Here is a 22,210-nt window from a genome sequence, read left to right as displayed (position 1 = left end):
GATCACACCATCAGTGCTAGTGTGTTTATTTTTGTTGTTCTCTCTTCTTTGTGCTTGTGCTCAAGTACTCTCCCGCGTAATTACTTTTGTAACGCCGCCACTCAAATCTTGGCTTATAACTGTTCTTGCACTCTTTCTTGTGCTGTGTACTCCAGCTGTCTCTTTGTTTTATTTGTATTTATTGATTTTTTATCGATAATTATCTTAGTGCTGTGTTTTTTAATTTTCTATATATTTTTATATATTTTTGCCTTTTGTTTCTTTCGGCGTTTCAATGTCTACATACTTGCAAGCATTCTGATTTTTTTAATGATCAGTATAGAGCAATATCTTGTTGGCTGTGCGATAATCTAATTCACTGCGCTGGACTTGCCCATCTTGCGCCAGCCAACAGCTTGATTTTAGTCGTATTTACAGGGATCTTCGTTTAAAGTTTCATTATTTAAACAAACTGGCCAAATAGCTGTCAAACGAGTGTGACTCTAGCGTACATTTATTGTCACAATTCAAGTTCGTTCCACCTTCTGAGAAGTTGCCCAAGAAATGTACCCTTGAGTTGCCTCATAAGCAATCGCCAGCACTCTCTATAGCATCTTCTCCCTTCTTACATTCGCCTACACCATCTTCTTGTCCCTCTTTATGCTCTTCTTTTCAGATTGAAGTACCTAGCACAAGCCCTAGTGTACCTCAATCTATCCCTCACGGGAACTCCGATCACTTGTGGATTCCAATGCTCCTCCGTTTTCACTAACTGTAGTGCCTCGTCGCAAACAATTATTTATCTCTAGACTTGCTCCAGATACTTCTGAGTCGTCTGTGGCAGCATACATTGGTAATATATGCCCTGCTAAGGTTTTAATTCAAAAGTTTAAGTTTTCTAGGCCTCGCGAAATCTCCTCTTTTTGTGCCCAATAAGCGCTCCCGTCCGTTGCCTGTCCACCTTCCTAATTTATCTTCTGCTTCAAAAAACTAATAACGTCTAGTCTTTGCACTCATTATCAAAATGTAAGAGGACTTCTTACCAAGTTCTCGAACCTGTTCTGCGATAGCCAAACCTTTTCGGCTGACATATTAGCTTTCTCTGAAACTTGGCTTAACTCCTCTACTAACTTTATTTCTTATAGGCTTGATCGTGTTGGTCGTCGTGGCGGTGGAGTACTCATTGCTGTTAACTCGAATCTGTGTTCAAGTGTTGTGCCGATTGATCTGCCCTTAGGTGTTGAGTTTATTTGCGTTGAAGTTACATGTCCCAACTTTAGCTTATATATTTCTTGTTCATATATTCCTCCAGCTTCTGATATAACGACCTATATGCACCATGCTGATGCTTTGCAAACTATTTTTAATCGTCTTAAAGATCGCGATTTCCTTATAGTTTTAGGTGATGATAATCTATCTTTCTTAATTCCTTCATCTCAACATGTTTTTCTTGATAGCATAACTGAATGTCCGCTATTTCAGTTGAATTCTTTCCATAACTCTTCTAAAAGAATCCTTGATCTTGTTTTTGTCTCTGATCCCACTGTTAGTGCTGTATCCCGAACACAGCCCCTAGTGAAACCTAAAGATCCTTATCACCCTACCATTGAAGTTACTATTTCTTACAATTCCGGTATTTATTCATTTAATAACATCGCAAATTCTCGTCGTAGATGTTTTCGTAAAACAAATTTCAATCAGAAGATATTAAGAATAATAGCCTTATTTTCTCTTTTGATTGATCATTTCTATTTGAGTGCTGCGATATAGATTATGCAGTGAAGTTTTTCTACTCTGCTCTTAATTCTCTAATTGATAAATGCGTTCCTTATGTGAATGTTTCTACCGTCTCCACCGCGCCAGTCTGGTTCACACGTAGGCTCTCTAATCTCCGTAACATTAAATCGACATATTTTAAAAGATTTAAAAAAAACTGGTTCGCGACTTGATTATGCAAATTACTGTATAGCCAAATCTCAATTCGTCAATGTCTTTTAAACACTCAATGCTACAATAATTATATCGTTCGCTGTAAGGTTAAATTTTATAAGAACCCCAAAAGATTTGACATCTTTGTTGATTCCAAAAGACGCTCTAATGCAATACCTTCCACCTTCAGACTTAATGACCAGACTGCTAATAATGATTCAGATATTGCAGATCTGTTTGCTAAATTCTTTCTGTCGACTTATTCTACTACTGTTTCGGATCGCACACCCTATCCCTTTTCAATCCCACATTTAAATTGTATGTTTTTTCCTAGTATTACTAAAGACTGTATAATCTCTAGCTTGTCATCTATGACGTCTTCCTTCGTTCCCGGTCCTGATAATATACCTAGTTGCATCCTTAAAATGTGTTCGATTTCCCTATCTAAGCCTTTATCTCGGTTATTCTTTATAGGAGACTTGTGCTTTCCTGATGTTTGGAAGGAGTCTTTTATTACTCCGCTTTTAAATAGGGCAACAAATCGGATATTTCTAACTGCCGAGGCATTGCCAAACTTTCGGCAATACCTAAGCTGTTTGAGAAAAGTATTACATCTTTTCTTCAACACCTATCCAGATCCACTATTACTCCTTGTCAGCATGGCTTCATGAAAGGTCGTTCGTCGCTTACTAACCTTTTAGAATTCACTAGCGTTGTACACCATTGCTTTCGTAAAAAGCGTCAAACTGATGTTATTTATACCGACTTTAGTAAGGTTTTCGACACGGTTGATCATTCTATGCTTCTTACGAAACTTAACATTATGGGCTTTTCCCCGAAACTGTTGGCTTGTTAAAATCCTATCTTATTGTTCCTATCTTACAAAATGTTCGTTAGTTCGCCCTACTCTAGAATATTGCGCGCCAGTGTGGAACCCTCAATATGATGTTTACCAGCGTAGTATTGAATCGGTTCAGAAGCAATTCTTTAAGTTCGCGTTACGCGATTTTAATTGGGACCCGAGTCTTCGCCTGCCTTCTTATTCTGACAGACTTCTTCTTATTAATCTTTCCTCGCCTTACAACCGTAGGCTTGTATTTGGCATTCTCTTTCTCCATAAACTGGTTAACGGTGAAGTCATTTCTTCTAATTTACTAGATACGCTATATTTTTGTGTTCCCTCACGTCGGACTAGAAAGTTTTTTCCTATTCACCTTAGTAGATGTCTGACTAACTACTCTCTTCACGAATCTTTTCGTGGTCTTTGCCAATCTTTTAACAACCTTTCTCACCTTATCTCTCCTCATCTTTCTGCCACTGCTCTTCGCGCTGTACTTTTCAATGATCTACAACGAAACCTGCTGCAACTCATCCCTGACCACATGGGCTGTGAATCGGGGCATAACTGGCACCTTGTGTAAATAAAACACCTCCACCGGGTCGGGGATATTGGTTGTGTATAAAGCTAAGCTACCTTCTTCAATTAATTTGTTATCTGTATTTTAGCATAAGCTTTTTCGTCGACTGATGGTTAGTTGATGTAAAAAATAAATAAATAAAAAATGACATCGACCTTTTCAGATGCAAACCAAAGGTAGGCATCGTGGCATAAGCATAAATCATAAGGCACATATCAATGTGCATGCTTTTTTACAACTCCGTTGGCTCTACCAATGTGATAAACGGAAATATGGATAGATATTTTTATGCAGATGTATTGGGGAATACAATGGTACTAAATGCCAGTTGGGGAAATGCCTATAAAATGGACATTTCAACAGGATAACGGTCCAAAATATACCACGACGCTCGCGAAAGATTGGTTTGCATCCGAAAAGATTGATGTTATTCTATGGCCTCCACAGTCCCAAAATCTTAATCCGATCGACGACTTATGTGGAGATGTTAAGGGGGTTGTGGCAACATCAAATCCATCAAAAAAAGCTGAACTTTGGCAAGTAGTTCAGGAAGCATGGTCGCAAATCCTCTTGGTGCGTTGTCAGGATCTTATCAATTCGATGCTCCGCCGATGCGATGCCGCCGGTATTTAAAAAAAAGCTATACAACAAAGTTATTATGCTATTATGTAAGAATTCAAAAAACCGCTTTTGAATTAAATTAATCTGTTATTTTCTTGCTTCTTATGTAAGCACTACTATTATAATGAACAGGCACTTTTCAATGTATTTCGCAAAAGTCGTTCAAAAATTATAGAGACCAATGTAAGACAAACGGAATCTAATCGTTATTCTCATCTCTTTATTTTATTCTTTAAAAAATATGTAAAAAAAATTTTATTTTTAATGTTTAGCATGTCGAAAAATTTATAAAGGTGATGCGGTCCTATATTTTTGAACACAACTGTATATTTGATAGTAAATGCGCACATTTTGTATGTTGAAAGATATGGCACGCCCCTTTCCGCCCCCGTAATTTGAAAAAACTCGATGATATCCCGTAATTTTCTAGCTTGTGCAATCAAATTTGGCACACTTAAATTTCATGTTAATATCCAGCAAAATACCAAATTTGATCAAAATAGGACATATAGACGTTTTTTTCCATAAGGCCGGAGATGGCCGATGGCTGGTGGCAGGGGGCGGCGATGGGGTGCTCATATGCTATGAGATATGCTTGTAAAAAGCATGTGAACAAATTTTTTTTGAAATACATAAATGCATTTGTTGTTATAAATTTGAAATATTTGTTATACCGGTGTATGGTAAACCTAAGTCGGCGAGACGACTTACTTCATTTTTTCATCGGCTTGTAAAAAATTTCAGTTATACCGGATTAATAAAACATATGTTATACTCAACATATGGGTGTAAGATTTAGTGATTAATATACAGAGTAAATGTAATAGTTTTAAATCGACTTTTTAACCACAACTCCGCACTTCGGCTGACAACCAACGAGAGCTTCCGAAATAAAACTGATTACCCAGCGAACCGTTGCTCCCGTACCAGACCACCCAGCAAACAGTTTAGAAAGGTGCGTTGCCAGCTATCTGGTATCTCTGTCCCTTACGTGTATATATGTAAATCGGCTTTTCAAAAACGCTGCAGACATCGGTGCCATCAGACAACTACGTCATTGCTCCGAATGAGCGTTGCTCAGTAAGCAAACGTTAGACTTACATATAGCATCATATAGGGGCATTATAAAATAGGTCAGATGTTTGAAACGCATACCCGGATATGACAAAGTATGAAAATCGTAAGGATCGGACCACTATATCATTAAGTGCTATATGAAAAATCGGTGAAGGAGTGGGAGTATCTTTACCAAGTTTACTAATGAGATAGTTTTGCATGTGAAACATTATATCGGCATGCATATAAAGGGAATGGGGAAGAAAAAAAAAAAAAAGAAAAAAATTAAATAAATAAAAATATTATGGCCAAGAAAAACAAAGCCACACAATTTGGTGTGTCGGTTTGAATAGTGTTATATAGAAAAATATCAAAGAACGGCTACCTTCTGTTATATAGAAGAATATCGTTGAAAAAAACTGTCTAAAGCTAACACATAACAAATAAAAAAAAATTAAAAAAAATAAAAAAAAAAAAAAAAAACAAATAAAATACTAGCTTGAAGAATAAATAACATAATAATAAATTTACCTCCAAATATTAATTTCTATTCTCATATTGCCGGAGTTTCATCTCAATATAACGGAAACTCACAATTGCGCGAACCAAATAACCATTACGAACGAGGATGTGCACAAACAACACAAAAATTGAATGCAACGTTGTGATGTACAGAGAAGTTTCAAGTTTGAGTGAAATTGGTTGGCAAGTTGAGTGTAGTTGGCGAGTTGAGTGTAGTTGGCGAGTTGAGTGTAGTTGGCAAGTTGAGTGTAGTTGGCAGTTGTGTGTAATTGAAAATAATCGAGTATATTTGGCAAGTCGAGCATTCAGTGAAACTCAAAGAAACAATGGAAAAAGGAAAGAGAAATATTAGACCATTTAATGAGAAGAAATATTCAATATGTAAATTCCGAATTAAATCGCTATTGAAGAAACATGATTTATTGAGTATTATTGATAACGAACCCAAAGAAGTGACAGAAGCTTATAAGAATGGAAAATATGTTGATCAATGAGCTCATTTCTTTTGGAGCAAAACTGGATGAAATTGAATGAAATTACGATGGGGTAATTACGGCTATTGAAACTTTAGCTGAAAGTAACTTTAACTTAGCATTTGTTCAAACTCGTCTACTAGATCACGAAATAAAAATAAAATGCATTAGTAAAGATACAAGTGTTAAAGCTTTGCAAGCAGTAAATTTCAAAGATAAAATGGAAAATAAAACTAAAATAAATAAAATAAAAGCAAAAAAAAAAAATGCTATCACTGTGCGAGGCCTGGTCGCCTGGTCGCTTGAAGAAAGATTATTTAATTTTTAAAAGAATAAACTTAATTCAGAGCACAAATAATAATGAAAAAAAAGCAAGCTCAAACAGCAACAACCCAAGACGATTGTGGATTTGCTTTTATGATTTTGGTGAGGCAGGGTGCTAAAAGTTTAAATGAAAGCGAGATTGTGTTTATCCTTGACTCAGGAGGTTTGGATCATTTAATTAAAGATAAATGTTGATGTTTGCCGATTATGTCAATTTTTCGATTCCTGTTGAAATTTCGATTGCCAAGCAAGGTGTAACTATTCACGCTACAGCCAAAGGAATTGTTCAATTAAAAACTCAAGGAATTCAAGTAACTGTGGAGGATGTTCTATATTGTAAAGATGTCCTGCATAATCTGCTGCCCTTGCGAAAAATGCAAAATGCTAAAATGACTGTTGAATTTAATTCTGAAGTTGTAAATGTCACCAAGAATAGTAAACTTGGTTTCTCTGGAGCAAGTAAGTACAATGTTCCATTCGTTAAACTGGAATTAAATAACAAAGCATATGCATTTTTTTTCAAATTTAAAAGAAGTGGCATGAAAGGTTGTGCTACATAACTAAGTGTAGAAAAATTTATGGAAATAAAACGCAATAGTATGTTTGGTTTATTAAATAAACAAACGAGTTATGTGAAGCTTGAATAAATGGAAAGTTAACGAGACTTCAATTTGAAAAATTCAAATAATTTCATTAATAGGCCCTTATTTGTTATGCATTTCGATATCTATGGTCCGATAACACCAAGTACAATCGATAATAAAAATTACTATGTTGTTTTTATTGCATTAAAAACGAAACGACGAAAAGAAGAAAAGACAACTAATTGCTAACTAAATTTAAATAAAATATCAAAATAAATAGTTTTACATTAAATAAACCAAAATATATATAAATATAAATAAATTCTTACAAATGACTCAACCTACAAAAAAGACATGATTTAATATACAAAGTAACATCAGCGAGAGGGGAATAAAACTTCGAAAAATCGTCGCAAAAACGAAAAAGAGTTAGCATCAAACGACGACAAATTGGCGGCAAACGACGAAATAGCGGAAAAGAAACGACGAACAAGTTTTCGACGAACGACGAGAAAGTGGTATGACACGACGATAACAGTCGTGACGTGGCCAACGTATATATACATATACCGTGTAATATCTGTGTGTGTGTGTGTGCTGCGAAAAATCGAATATTACATTGTTTCACTAGTTTATATACGAAGAAGAAGGCGATCGTGCAAATCGCAAAAGACTAAGAAAGCTTCAAGGGTTTAATTTTGAACGAAAATATGTGAAACAAAACAAATAGGACAAACTCTACAGTCGTAGCCAACAATACTAATATGCAAAGTTCAGTAAATGTCAACATGCCACCACCGAGGTTCGTTTTGAATTTTCGGTACGTTGAGGACTCTGTACGACCTTTCCATGGCGATGAAACTTTATCAGTTGAAGTATGGATTGAAGATTTTGAAGACATGGCTGACTTGGTGCCGTTTACAAAAAATTTATTTATGCAAAAAGAGCTATTAAGGGACTTGCTAAAATTCGAACGAACGCGGTATTAAAAATTGGTCGATATTGAAAGAATCACTTTTAAATGAGTTTAAAACAGTAATAAATAGCGCTGAGTTACATAGGCAAAGGTCAAAGTGTTCAAGAATATGAAAGAAAATGAAAGAGATGGCATCACGGAGTAACATAGAGAACAGTGCTCATATGCAGTATGTGATTGACGGAATTAATGACTTGAGTATAAACAAAACAATATTGTACAATGCTAATAACCTAAAAGAGTTTAAAGAGAAAATAAAATGTTATGAAGAAATGCGGGAACAGTCGAGTAATCAAAAAAGTGAGTCCTAAGAACGTTCAAATCAAAAAAGAAAGTGTAATGAAATACGAAAATAAAGAAAGTGATATAAAATTGCCCACAGTTAGCAAAAAGGACATATATCTGTAAAATGTGAAAATAAGAATAAGGGAGGAAAGTGTTTTGGTTGCAATAATTTTGGTCACAGACCAAAAGACTGTCCAAATAAAAAGCCTGAAAATAGCACAGATGTTCGTAATACTAATAAAAAGAGGGCGTCTAACGGTTAGACACGATAAAAGTGAAACCTTCCGTAAAACAAACTGAGAGAGAATGAGACGAAAGCAGCATTAGGAGTGGGATAATTATAGGTTCATTATAATATTGCTATAAAGGTCATGTGTTATTTTCTTCATTTTATTATTATTCATCCTCAATGTTTTCAATTTCAACAAATGACACGAGTGGCTTATGATAGTTAAAATATGATACAAATGCTTTGGTTTCGATGTTGTCAACATATCTTTGAAATACCGCGTCAATTGTTGTTTTTGATCGTGTTGTTGATTCAGTGCGATTGTTACACATTTTTAAACTGAATGTTGTATTGAGAAAGTCAATTAAAGGAACCGCTGTGTCCAATGCGAAATTTACGTTAAAATCGCCACTTAAAATCATTGGAACTTTATCGTAATCTTTTCTAAGTATCCGCGATACTTCTGGTGTATACTTTATTAAATTTTCATGAATGAATTCCGTGATGCTATTTATTGATTGATTGGGTGAAATATAAATTGCCACAATTAAAACTGTTTTTCCATTGCTCAATCTGGTTCCGCATGCAGATATTTCTCCCACTTTAGAGAGCTGAACAGACAGTGATTCTAGTTGCTGTGCGTTCATTCATTATATATTTTGTGATACATTTTTATTTACTTTTTATACCCTTGCAGAGGGTATTGTTAAATTGGTCAGATGTTCGTAACGCACAGAAGGAGGCGTTTACGACCTGAGAAGCTGAGTTGATATAGCCATGTCCATCTGTCCGTCCGTCTGTGCGTATGCGTTTTACTCAGCCGTCTTAAGAGCTAACGGGATGAAATCTTTTTTTGGAGTTTTTTATTACCCGGGTAAGATAAAGTATGAAAATCCTTAGGATCGGACCACTATATCATATCGGTCCAGAAGAAAACATTTTGCGGACATGGCTATATCAACTCAGCTTCTCATGCTGATCAAGAATTTATATACTTTATGGGGTCGTAAACGCCTCCTTCTGTGCGTTACGAACATCTGACCAATTTTACAATACCCTCTGCAAGGGTATAAAAAGTAAATAAAAAGTAAATAAAAATGTATCACAAAAAAATATATAAATATATAAAAAGCATTACGAACAGAGCCACGTCGACACTTTGTAAATTGCCGTCGAGTTCTGTAGTTAGTGTGCTCGCTTGGCGATCGGGCGGCCGGGGTTCGACTCCCAGCTTGGTCGAAGTTTTTCGTAATGCTTTTTATATATTTGCATCTCATTCTCTCGCAAGCTAAATACTATAAGAAATATATGTGTCTCTTTTTAGTGTCGCTTTTTCGTTTCATCGAGTCTCAAATCACTCCCAACGATTCTAAAGAAGTTTTCACTTCAATAAAATACCAGCTGATCATAGGTTTATGTGTAAAGAAGTATTAATCAACAATTAAATGTGTATAGTCTTGCTTGATACTGGTACAAATATAATATCGTAAGCGATACAATTTATAATCGTTTGACAACCTAAGCTCGCTAAAGTTGATAAAGTTCTATTCGGTTTCGGAAATAATGAATTGAGTAAGTCGTCTCGCCGACTTAGGTATACCATACACCAGTAAAGCAAATATTTTAGTGCGTTTGTTCAAAACAGCACTTGGTACGATGCCCTCGGTAAATTGTCATCCACGCAGACAAACACCCACTGGAGAACGGACGAAGTGGCGATTGCCATAGTCGGGGATCAGTTTCCAATTATCTGGTAATATGGTGCCGATAGATTGAATATCACTTCAATGTGAGATGGTAGATCCAGTGAATGGTAAAGAAACCAATAAAAAGTGTGGTGCCATACGCATACCATTTAATGGTTCGGAATATCGAAGACAACCATATATTGAAATGTCGTCCGTTGTTTCATCAGTAAATTGTGCATTGAAATTAAAACAGAACGTTTGCCATTTCTCAGATTGAATCAGACGAAACTTCGCTCCAAAGAATATAGTAATTTGCGAGATGCCGTTGTGAATGACCGTAATACAACCAATGTTGGAAAGCTCACGATTTTACCATCTTCAAATATAGGTAGCACACGACACCTATAGGAATATGCTCAAGATGCTATGGCATATGTTCGGTATTATGGCCATCCAGATTTATTTTTTTACGTTCATATGCAATCCAGCTTGGGACGAGATAGTGCAGCTGTTATTTTCTGGGCAATCGTCCGCGGATAGAATGGCAGAAGAGAGGATTGCCACATGCGCACATACTAATCTGGCTCTTTGTAGTGATTACTACAGACGAAATCGACGATGTGATATGCGCTGAAATTTCACGGACCGACGTTTATAAAGATTTGCATAAAGTCGTCATCAAGAACATGATCTATTGACTTGAATTGTTGCAAGCGATATCCTCGAGCATTTGCAGCCAATACGGTAACAGGAGACGATGGATACCCTTTGTATAGACGACGTTCAACTGAAGATGGCGGGACTTCTGCAACTTTACACAACCGAAATGGTCATATTGACGTAGACAATCGTTGAGTGGTTCCATATTCGCCTTTGTTGTCGAAAACATACAAAGCGCACATAAACGTAGAGTATTGCAATTCAGTGAAATCGATTAAATACATCAAGTACGTGAATAAAGGCAGCTTTATTGCAGGTTTTGGTGTTCAAGCAAGAAATGGCGACAGAAATGCTCTACAGGTTGTCGATGAAATTTTCCAATACCAGGCTGGAAGATACATTAGTCGAATTTTACATGCATGAACGGACTCCAGCTGTGGTTCACTTAGCAGTTCATTTGGAGAATGGTCAACGTATCTATTTCACCGACGCAAATGTGAGAGAGCCCTAAATCCACCTGCTACAACTCTAACTGCTGGCATATTTAAAGAAAATACAATTGGTAGACTCTATACAGTTCATCGTAATCAAATCGAATGTTTATTCCTTCGCATGCTGTTGGTAAATGTGGCTAGCCCCAAGTCTTTCCAGTATTTAAAGAATGTCAACGGCGCAACGCATGCCAATTTCCGCAGTGCCCGCCAAGCTCCTAATTCTGCATATCTGCATGAATGTTGCATGCAACACTGCACATCCAAACCAAGTTCGTGCATTGTTTGCAATTATATTGACTGCTTGCCGCCCTTCATCTCAAACTGAGTTATGGAAAAGATATCGTTGGCATTTGGCAGAGGATATTTTGCACATTGTACGCCAAGAAAATTCCGACATGACCGTGGAATTGACAAAAGACATTTACAATGAAACGTTAATAGACATTGAAGACCAGTGCTTCGCTATGGCAAATAAAGGGCTAAGTCAATTGGGAATGCCAGCACCATTGCAGATTTGCGACTGCTTCGTTTGCTATGGATTCGCGCCGTAAGCAAACTTACAACAGCGATGATCTTCAGTCATATGTCCGAACAAACATTACCAAATTAGCCCGTGAACAGAAGGACGTTTATTATCATGTTGTGCAAATAATAAATAGTGGAGGTGGGGCATCTTTTTCTTAGATGATCCAGGGGGAACTGGGAAAACATTCCTCATCAGATTGATTTCTGTCAGGGTTCGAGCAAAAAAAAGACATAGCTTTAGCTCTTGCTATTATTACCTAGTGGAAGGATTGCCCATTCAGCGCTGAAGTTGCCATTGAACATGCAAATCATCGAGACCCCCATGTGCAACATTTTGCAACAATGTAAGCTCATTGTTTGGGATGAGTGCACGATGGCACATAGAAAGGCGCCATCTAGTATATAAATATAAATAAGATTCTACATATTGATAATGGAAGGGAATATTTGTCTAACAAAATGCGTGAGTTCTGTTCTGAAAAAGGCATCAGCTATCATTTAACTGTTCCTCACACTTTACAGCTTAATGGTGTTTCTGAACGAATGTGCAGAACCATTGCAGAAAAGGCTCGTTCCATGGTTAATGGAGCTTAACTAAGGAAACAATTTTGGGGCGAAGCAGTTTTAACTGCAACCTATTTAATGAATAGATGCCCAACTAGAGCCTTAAAAGATATTAAGAAAGCTCCATTCGAAATGTGGCATAATAAAAACCCAGTTTTAAAATATCTTAAAATATTTTGTTCAACGGTATACGTTCTAAATAAAGTGAGAAAACGAAAGTTTGATGAAAAATTAGTTAAATGTATACTTGTTGGGTATGAACCAAATGGTTTAAGGCTGTAAAATGTAGAATTAAGGAAGTTTATGACAGCTAGACATATTGTGGTGAATGAAACAAATATGTTGAATTTAAAGTCGGTAGAAGAATGTTTTTCACAGTCAAAAGACTCGGTGCTCAGTGCTGATCAATTGGAGCTTGTATATAATCCTTGTTTGGAAAATAAAAGCCAATCAGCATGCAATCACTAGAAATGTCGAGTTCTGGTTTCCATTGAAAAATATTGAAACTGTTAATGACAGTTCAATTATAGAGCCTTGTGGTTACTGGTGAGAATGAAGAGATTAGACGCAGTGAGAAATTGAAAAGCAAACCTTTAAAATTTTTAGAAAAGTGTCTAATGAACTCAAAGACTTGTTTTAACGATATTCCAAATTGTTTTGAGGAAATCAAGATTCGGAATGATAAGTCTAATTGGAAATAGTCAATTGAAGACGAATTAGATTCCCAGATTAAATAAAATGAACTAGGCAACTTAATCCGATATAAAGTAAGACTTGTAGCGCGAGTCTTAAAGCAAGAATATGTGACGGGTTATGAAGAAACATTTTTACCAGTTGCACGTATTTCTGGTTTTCGATTTATTCTGGCGTACGGTTTGAAAATTTATCACATTGATGTAGAGAAAATTTTATAAAAGTTCCTGAAGGATTGGCACATGATGAACATAAAGTTTGTAAGTTAAATAGAGCTATTTATGACCTAAGACAAGCAGCCAGGTGCTGGTTTGAAGCATTTGAAAATATTCTAAAAGAAATCGGGTTTGTCAATCTGGGAGTTGATCGATATATTTATATTATAGACAAAGGAAATATTTCATTGAACATATATGTTAAGAACATATACATATATGTGGGATGAGCATTTGCGATGTGCATCAATCCCACTGTACACGAAGACGAGAGACGAGACTACGATCAAAGAAAGAATGTGAGCGTGTGAGAAAAGACGATCAAAGAGGGATTACGAACGAATGAGAGATGACGACGAGAGAGTTGGTTTTTGCGCTTCGATCAAGACTGACGAGTTTTGAGGTCTTGCGTCAGAGTCGGATGCAAGGTGAAGCTGAGTACCATAGACGGGTGCTAAAAGTCGAGTGTCAAAGTCGAGCGCTAAAGTCGGGCACGAAAAGTCTAAGCGTCATAGACGGACGCCAAAGTCGAACCAAGCCAAACGTCGATTGCCATTTTACATCTTGTAATCTGTATTTAGTAGTATTTTCATATAAACCCCCTAGACTATAATTATCGCGTAAAGAAAGAAAGAGTTCGGGATACAAGAGAGTACCCCACACACATAGTTTCTGCGTTCGTACGGGATAAGAGTAAAAAAAATAAGTGATTTCGTGTCGTATTAAGTCGGTCCTGCTCTGCTAGTGGTGAAATTAAAACACTAACTATGTCGTGTGTGAATGATTTAATAATTTAAGTGGTATTCTGAAAACAGGTAAAGCAGACAATATCAGAAAGCGAGAGAGATGGAAATAACCGTAAAAAATTCAGGAACTTTCTGTTTTCGATTACGGCGAAACGAACGCAAAGTACGAACCAAAAGAGAAATTTGACGAACGGTGGTCTTTTTTCGATATGCAATGTATTGGGTATCAAGTGCAGTGTCGATGACCTTGCATTTAGAAGCAGAAGACGAAAGAGATGATGAAATAGACGACGAGACAGATCATGAATAATTTGAGGAATATACCACAAGAGAAAGAGCAAGCGAGAACAACAACAACAACGAATACAGACGAATAAACGAAGACATAAATAGAATAATGGCGCCGTGCGCTTGCTTGTGTGCGTAAGCTGCTTTACACTGCGCGAATCGTATGTGAAGAAACGAATAAAAAAATTAAACTGCAAGTGAAAAAGAATAATTCCGACCTAATTGTTGTTCAGAAACTTAACGATTTCCTTTACTTCTATATTGTTTCGATAACTTTTTATACGAAGGAGATCTTCTAAATGGCTATCAGTAAGACTATTCGCGAATTAAATCTTTAATTAATTTCATTGTCGAAAATGTGGATTCGCAAATGTATGTTGTGGTAAACATGGAAGATAATTTTAACATTGCCCTTTTGGAATTACGAAATCTATCCATAGGAATTTCTATAGGGACAAATTATAAATAATGGAAAAATATTTTTAAAGTTGCCATGTAAAAAAGTGAAGCATTAATTTTTCTGCGTGTAGCTGCGAAACAAAGCGACATAGTACTGCTTTCGCCAAAAGTCTGTGCGACACTAGCTGTTTTTTTACGCTCTCAACTTGTACTTCGAGCAATTGCCGAGCAAAAGTGCCCGCACGGGCTATGGACGCCTACCTCTGCACTAATACTATTGCAGTGGAAGTTTGCATTAACGAATTCAATTAGCAAGCAACTTTGAGGTGTTGGAACGACTTCCAAAGGTTTCTGTTCGCGAGGAAGGCGTTAAAAGGTATCGCGAAACTGTTTGCCTTAAGTCAGAGAGAAATAAATTCGTTTTTATTTTTGTTTTTTGTTCGCAGCGAGAGTGAGTAGTAAAGATGTGCATGAGCAACTGATGAAAATGAAGCGTAAAAACAATGAGTGTGTTTTTGAGTATTTTTACAGAATGAAAAAGGAAGTGAATACAAAAACGATGAGAACAGTGCAAAAGTGGAAAAAAAATGATGAAAAATAATAATAAAAACGATGTTGTGTGTGACAATTGTGAAGATAAAGGACATTACTCAAAAGATTGTGATGATAAAGAGAAACGTAGAAAGTGCTACAAATGTAATCGATAACTGGCGTGAAGATGAGGACCAACGATGATCAGAGTCCGATAGGGCAACATGCAATAACAAAGAGTCTCTGACCTACACTAATTATGTATCCGTATATGTATTGAAGAAGCAGAGTTCCCCTCGGTAACGACAAAAATTGCAGCTAACTGCAAGGTCTGCTCTGTGGCAAAATTTGACAGGCATCCAAAAAAACATCAAGAGCCATTGTTGACGTAAAGCCTGCCATTCTACAGTTGGTTAATACAATATATAATGATAATGAAAGGCCGATAAATTCTGAAACAATAAGGTCCCTACTATTAAATGAGTTTGAAATACAAAAAAGGAACGGATGAAAAAGGAAATCACTGGTCCCCTCACAGATATTTTAAAGGGCGAAAATGGAAAAGTTAGAAAAAACGTGTCTTGAAAAATAAAAATCGATATTTCTTCAGAACACCTCAGGACGTTCTCCAAACTAAAAGATTTTTTAGGATCTGAGGAAGTTTTTTTAGCTTACCCAAATTATTGATAACCGTTCGATCTTACCACAGACGCATCTGATGGGCTAATCGCTGTCCTTTCACAAAAAGGCAGACCTACTACCATGATTTCCCGTAAATTGCGTAATGACGAAAAAAAATTTGCAACCAAAGAAAGAGATCTTCTTACCATAGTGTGGTCACTAAAAAATTTGAGTGACTACCTTTATGGGGTAAGAGATGTAAACATATTTACCGGCCATCAGCCGTTAACCTTCGCTGTATCAGACAAAAGTTCGGATGCGAAATTAATACGCTGGAAGGCATATATTGACGGATATGGCGCAAAGATGATTTACAAACCAGGAAAGGAGAATTTTGTAGCAGACGGCCTTTCGCGTCAGCACATTAACGCTCTTGAAACACCTGATTCAAATCAGAGTCCGAGAGGGCAACCCGCCATAGCGAAGAGTCTCTGACCTTCAGTATTGATGTATCCGATATGCCCTTAAATTGTTTTCCAAATCAAATCGTGATTGAAGAAGCAGATTTCCCCTCGGTTACGACATTCGTACTCTTTCAGAGTAAGTCCAGAGGCACATAATACGATTATCAAGCTCTGATTCACTTTTACAAACGCTATAAGAGGTAATAAATGCTGAAGTGGTTGCTCTTATTTAGCACAAATTGGTTGAACTATATCTGGCAAATTGTCAATGATCCACCCCTTCACAGCACATCTAATGGTCAAGTGAAAAGATTCCACAGTACGTTACTAGAGATCGCACGGTGTAAGAAAATCACAGCCCAAGCTAGCGACACTGTCGATGTTATAGGGGAAAGTGGGGCTAATCGGCGCATGGGGCAACCCGGCGCAGTCGAATTATCTTGAAATATAATAGCACGATTCAAAAAGTGATAAGTGTCCTAAGATCGCATTTTGGTAGGCTATATTTGAATAATAATATTAGACGTATCCAATTCGTAGTATCCGAACTTTTTGGAATTATGTAATTTTAAACCTAAAAAAAAAAATTTTTTTTTCGCAGAAACCATTTTCAAAAACATTGACATTTGGTCAATGGTTTGGTCAACATTTGGTTTAATTTTGATAGATGTTAACTAAAACAGATTCCGACATGTATTAACTTATGGTGTGCACTTCGTTTTTTTTTTTTTAAATTCACACCGTTTTAAAATATTTAGCTTAAAATGCTAAAACTAAGGGTGGGGCAAAGTGGCGCACTAGCAGACATTCAAATATGTCGTTTTAAAATCGTAACTATATTTGAATAAAAGTCCGATATATAAACTAGTTATTGATAAAAACATTACATTTGCCAGAATCAGATGGATCAGAATACTATATCATATAGCTGCCATACAAACGATGAAATTAACAATCATAATTGAAACTCTAAACCAATCAACATTGTTGGTGGAAAAAAAGGGTTTTTATAAAAAAAGATTTTTAATATTAAACTATATTTTTTTTTTTTGAAAAATCGTTTTTTTTATATATAAAAAACTTGTAAAACGCCGATGCGCCACATTGCGCCGCTATTTTTAACAACGCCAATTTGGGGTATGTTCAAAAAAACCGCTATAGCTTTGTAACGGTAAATTATATCGAAAAGTATCTTTGATCAATAGTTGGACAATGAATGAACCTTTCATTTAAGTGCTCATATGAGAGGATACGAGCTCCCGATCAGGATATATGAAGGCTTAAAAAAAATGCGCCGAATAGCCCCACTCTCGCCTACTACTAGCAAGGATAAAGTAAATCAGGTCAATCCATTCAGTCTTAAACAAAAAACCAATCGAAGCAGTTCATAAATCTACGGTAGAAGAGGGATTGGAAACAGTCAAAAGAATAAAAGACGCTCAAAGCAAACAAATAGAGCAGGAAAATAGAACACGAATAGACAAAAAATACCAGTCGGGTGACAAAGTTTTGGTAAAGTCAAACAAACGCCTTGGTAACACACTTACATGACAGTTTGGAAAGAGTACGGCTACCTCGGACATACAACAAACATTACATTGCGTTATGACATACGCCGACGAGACCAGGAAAACTACTGAATTTTTTAAAGAATAACATATTAAAACGTTTATACTGACAGAAATTAGAAAAATCGACATGCTAATAGAAACGATGACGGCACTGCTCTGAAAGTAGGGGGTGGAACTACTGATTTTGACGACTGGGAACAGATAAAGTTTAAACCAAATCAAATAATAAAGTCAGAAAATCAACAAGTCGAAATTAACAACCATAAACCAAATAAGTAAAACAAAAAATGTCAACCACGAGCACTTCTATGAAACCGAACCCAGAATCTGTATGTAAAAAATCAGCCTTTACCCAGTAGAATTGGATAAGATAATTTTAGATTTAAAATATCAAAGAAGCTAACATCGGCTATGCCGCAGTTTATATACCCTTGCAGTCCTAGGTAATAATAATTTTACATGTTTGTTTTCTGCAACTCAATTCATCAATATACAAACAAAACAATTTTACTTTCTATTTTACAATTTGTTCTTCTTCTTCCCTCATTCCCAAAGCAAAGCAACGCACGCATACACATACACTTTATGTAGCGTTGGGTCTCTGTTGATGACGAAAGACGTAGTAGACAGCAAGCAGCGCTGCCGGCAGAGCTGGGAGCAGAGCCGATTATTATATTGACTGTAACTTGTGTTATATTTATCCGATCACATTTTGGGATCTGGGGTTTTATATCACATATGTAAATTTCATAGCGTACTCCAATTTTTATAAAAATGTTTCTTCTAGTTCTTCTAGAGCTATATGACATAGTGGTTCCCGGGTAATAAAAAACCCCGAAAACAAATTTCAGCCCGATAGCTCCTAAGACGGCTGAGTAAAACGCATACGCACAGACGGACGGACAGACGGACATGGCTATATCAACTCAGCTTCTCATGCTGATCAAGAATATATATACTTTAGGGGGTCGGAAACGTCTCCTTCTGTGCGTTACAAACATCTGACCAATTTTATAATACCCTCTGCAAGGGTATAATAACAGAAACGTAGTTGATTGTGATGCCACGCTGTTACTTGGTATCGTTGGGTTTGGTGGGCTGGTGAGGTGTCGATTAGCTTTCTTTTCCTTTTCCGGTCTCTGCCCTATAGAAGACGCAAAGCACGTAAAAAATATAAAATCTAATCTTAAAAATAAGCCGAAATCTGTTTATAGAAACCAAAATACGTACAAACTGTGCTTTGCAACAAATAAATAAAACGAATATTAAAACACTTATACAACATTTAACATATTAAATTAAATTTAAATTTATATTCTCCGAGATATATACGAAATATATATACTTCAATACATACTTTATGGAATCGGAGTAGGAAGCTTTTGTTTGTTAATATAGCTTTTCACCTTATAGATGTATGGTATAATTAAAGAAATATACAATAGCAACGTGTAAAACTCTACCTACGGGCCACGTCGACTCTCCGAACAACACATTGACATCGTAGTGGCAAGCCACTTACCAACCAACAAGAATATAGCATATCAATATTGATAACTGGGTCATTTATTGCACCGACCAGCACCGTCAGCACGTTGACAACTACATAAACGACGATGGTAACAAAAATAATGCAACTACCACAACGTCTGTAGAAGTATTGATTAATAAATTCAACGTCTTCTGTCCAAACTAGATTGGGTAGATATATTAATAGAACGCAAATCCTTTCTCTGCCAATGCGTTCTATATTTCATGCGTTAGAACCGATGAATCAATCCCTTTTAAAACAACCTGAAGCCCTTCACTGCTTTTTAGTTTGTACGTATAAAAATTGATTGTACCGTTTAAGTTTGGCACTTAATTTCTTTGGTTGGTGCAATTGGTGACCCAGTTATTAATTTTACTGAAGAAGTCAATTGCCCTCTCCACTGTAACTTGTTGTTGGTTGGTGAGTGGCTTCCGATTTTGATCTCAGTATCTGAATAGGGATTCCCGGAGAGAAGGAAAATAACCCAATCTTCATTCGTTGAATTCAAAATATGAACTGATTTTATTTACAAAAGTACGGAGTTTATATAGGAAATCTTAGGCTCTAGTAGGTAACAATTGTTCTTAAGGCGATTTTATTCTAATACGAGTCACACCCACGTATTCGGGGGTTGAAAAATTATTATTATTTTGGGCACGGCGTCGGCCACTTCACATCCTGCCGTTGTGATCGTTTTGGGTTAGTTTACAATTACAAGTGTTTGTTCCCACAACATGTGTGGCTGATTGTAATTCTAGTCATATGCTAGGTTAGTTGTTTGTGACAAAAGTACACTTGTATTATATTTTCTTTAGTGCATCTGATTTGGTGAAGCCGCTTCAGATGAACACGGTGTTTATTCCTAAACAGTATCTACGGTCGCTGTTGCTGGCGAGAGTCGAGAGAGTTTGGGGAAAATTATACTCATTGTTTAGCAATGTGATTGTGAGAGCCCTCCACGATTTGTGAGTCTAGGACGCGCTGACTATCAAAGCTCGGCGAACGTTCGACCATCTTTATAATCTTGACTAAGATCATAGTTTTTAATGTGAAACATCATGTCCGCAAATTTCAATAAGATTGGATAAGTAGATTTCAAATTTTAGTCAATATAAATCGACTCTGCTTAAAAGCTGCCGTCAGGCTGCCAGCAGCCTAGTACGTAATTTCTCGAAATCATTAAGAATCGTGATACATATATGACAGCTTTAGCGGACATCGACAATACAATGCATAGTAGGACAAGTGGCCCTTATAACACCAGGACAAAGCCAGATAAGTGCGATCCCAAAGAGAAAGCTGCCCACCTCGCACCCGACCAAACGAAGTAGTAGTAGAACAGAAAATAAGGGTTAAAGATATAAGGGATGGTTGCTTCTACATGGTACGGAGAGATTAACCTGAGTCAATAACTCAGGCGAGTCTATTTCACCATTTAGAAGCTTGTACATACAATTAAAACCAACCGTAATTCTACGGTTAATTAAAAAGAGAGGTTAATCATAAGAAGTCTACTAAAATACAAAGGCGAATTGTGATCCCAGCATAAGCACAGCAGGGCACGTATGCCTTAGAGATTACACCTTCGCAAATTTAAGCATGACTACAGACTGGCATGCGACGAAAAAGTCGCCGAAGATACATGCCATGCAATATTCGTGTGTGGCCGCTTCGTCCTTAAGCGGGCCGGACTCGAGTCCAATGTTTAGCACGAAAATGAGCCCGAGAAATCTGGTCTCCTCGATCACGTTCACTGAACTGTACGACTTGCACCAACTTTCCAACATATTGGAGAACATTGACCGCATCTTCCTTTCGACGCAAAAGCTCACTGACCAGTACCAAAAGGCGCCTTTCTGTACACACCAATTTGTAAATACCCATTTGTACATCCCATCTGTAGTATATTTCTTTACTGTTAAAGAAAAAAAATGAAGAAAACGGAGAAAGAAATAAGGGACATTTTCTCGTATTGCCATATGTGAGCGAATATGTTGCTTGTTGCAATTCGACATTTGTTTTCCTTTGTTTTGTTTTTTTTTTTTCGCTTTCATCTGAAATACCAAAATTCTGAATGTGGTCAGGATCAGAATTATATCTATGCTGAATCTAATTCCGGCTTAAACTTTAATTTCAGACGATCCAGCATCGAGTAATCCTTGCCGCATGCCTTTTTTTTCGGGTGAACTTTCTCCAAAGGCCGAGATCTTTTTGAAGAACTTTTGAACTTTTGTGCCCCTTTACGGAGGCACAAAAGTTTTTTTTTCATTTGTTATTATTAAAAAAAAAAATACATAAATCTAATAACGATTTCTGTTTTCAATTGATTAATTGAAAATATTTTTTAAAAGGGTTCTAACAACAGAAACAAGAATACTTCGAATAAAGCAGAGCCAAGCAAACGTTTTATTTACACACACATACAGATGCAACGCTACATAAAATCTATGTGTATGCTTGGCGATCAATAATTCATGAGTGTGTACATACAGAGGGTTTGCTAAAGACGGGAAAGGACGAAGGAAAAGGTATAGTAAGTATAGCAAAATAGAAATGGACGAAGTAAGAGTTTGGTTATTTATATCTAGGCATTGAGACACAGAAAAATAGTTTGGAACATTTAAAAATGTAATGGCCTAAGACCGTAATTGTATGCAAACTTTGTCATAGCCGAAGTTATCTTATTGGATAATTTAATAAAGGGTGTCATTTTTAGGTGTGTCCTTTTTTGTTGATTAAATTCTTTTACTATTATGCATTAGATCTATAGCCAATTTGTTGTTGTGGTATACAATCGCACGCAGTGTGTTTCTGAAACGCAAAA

At 36.5% G+C, this 22,210-nt stretch overlaps 1 protein-coding gene across 4 annotated transcripts in view; it reads left to right on the top strand.

Moving 5' to 3' along the window:
* LOC6652115 (LIM domain transcription factor LMO4.2) overlaps nt 1-22,210 on the top strand; it is a 148,562-nt gene that overhangs the window by 12,075 nt on the left and 114,277 nt on the right. The window contains exon 3 of one of the 4 annotated variants that reach the window (XM_023181221.2): nt 21,524-21,646. The exons of the other annotated variants lie outside the window; for them this stretch is intronic. Coding sequence (XP_023036989.1) covers nt 21,524-21,612 — 89 coding nt within the window. The 3' untranslated portion in view covers nt 21,613-21,646. Of the gene's footprint in view, nt 1-21,523; nt 21,647-22,210 lie in introns of those variants that run through there. 4 annotated transcript variants of the gene reach the window in all.

Source organism: Drosophila willistoni (genome assembly GCF_018902025.1).
Source record: "Drosophila willistoni isolate 14030-0811.24 chromosome 2L unlocalized genomic scaffold, UCI_dwil_1.1 Seg168, whole genome shotgun sequence".
Lineage (NCBI taxonomy): Eukaryota > Metazoa > Arthropoda > Insecta > Diptera > Drosophilidae > Drosophila > Drosophila willistoni.
This window is presented reverse-complemented; position numbering and strand designations above follow the sequence as displayed.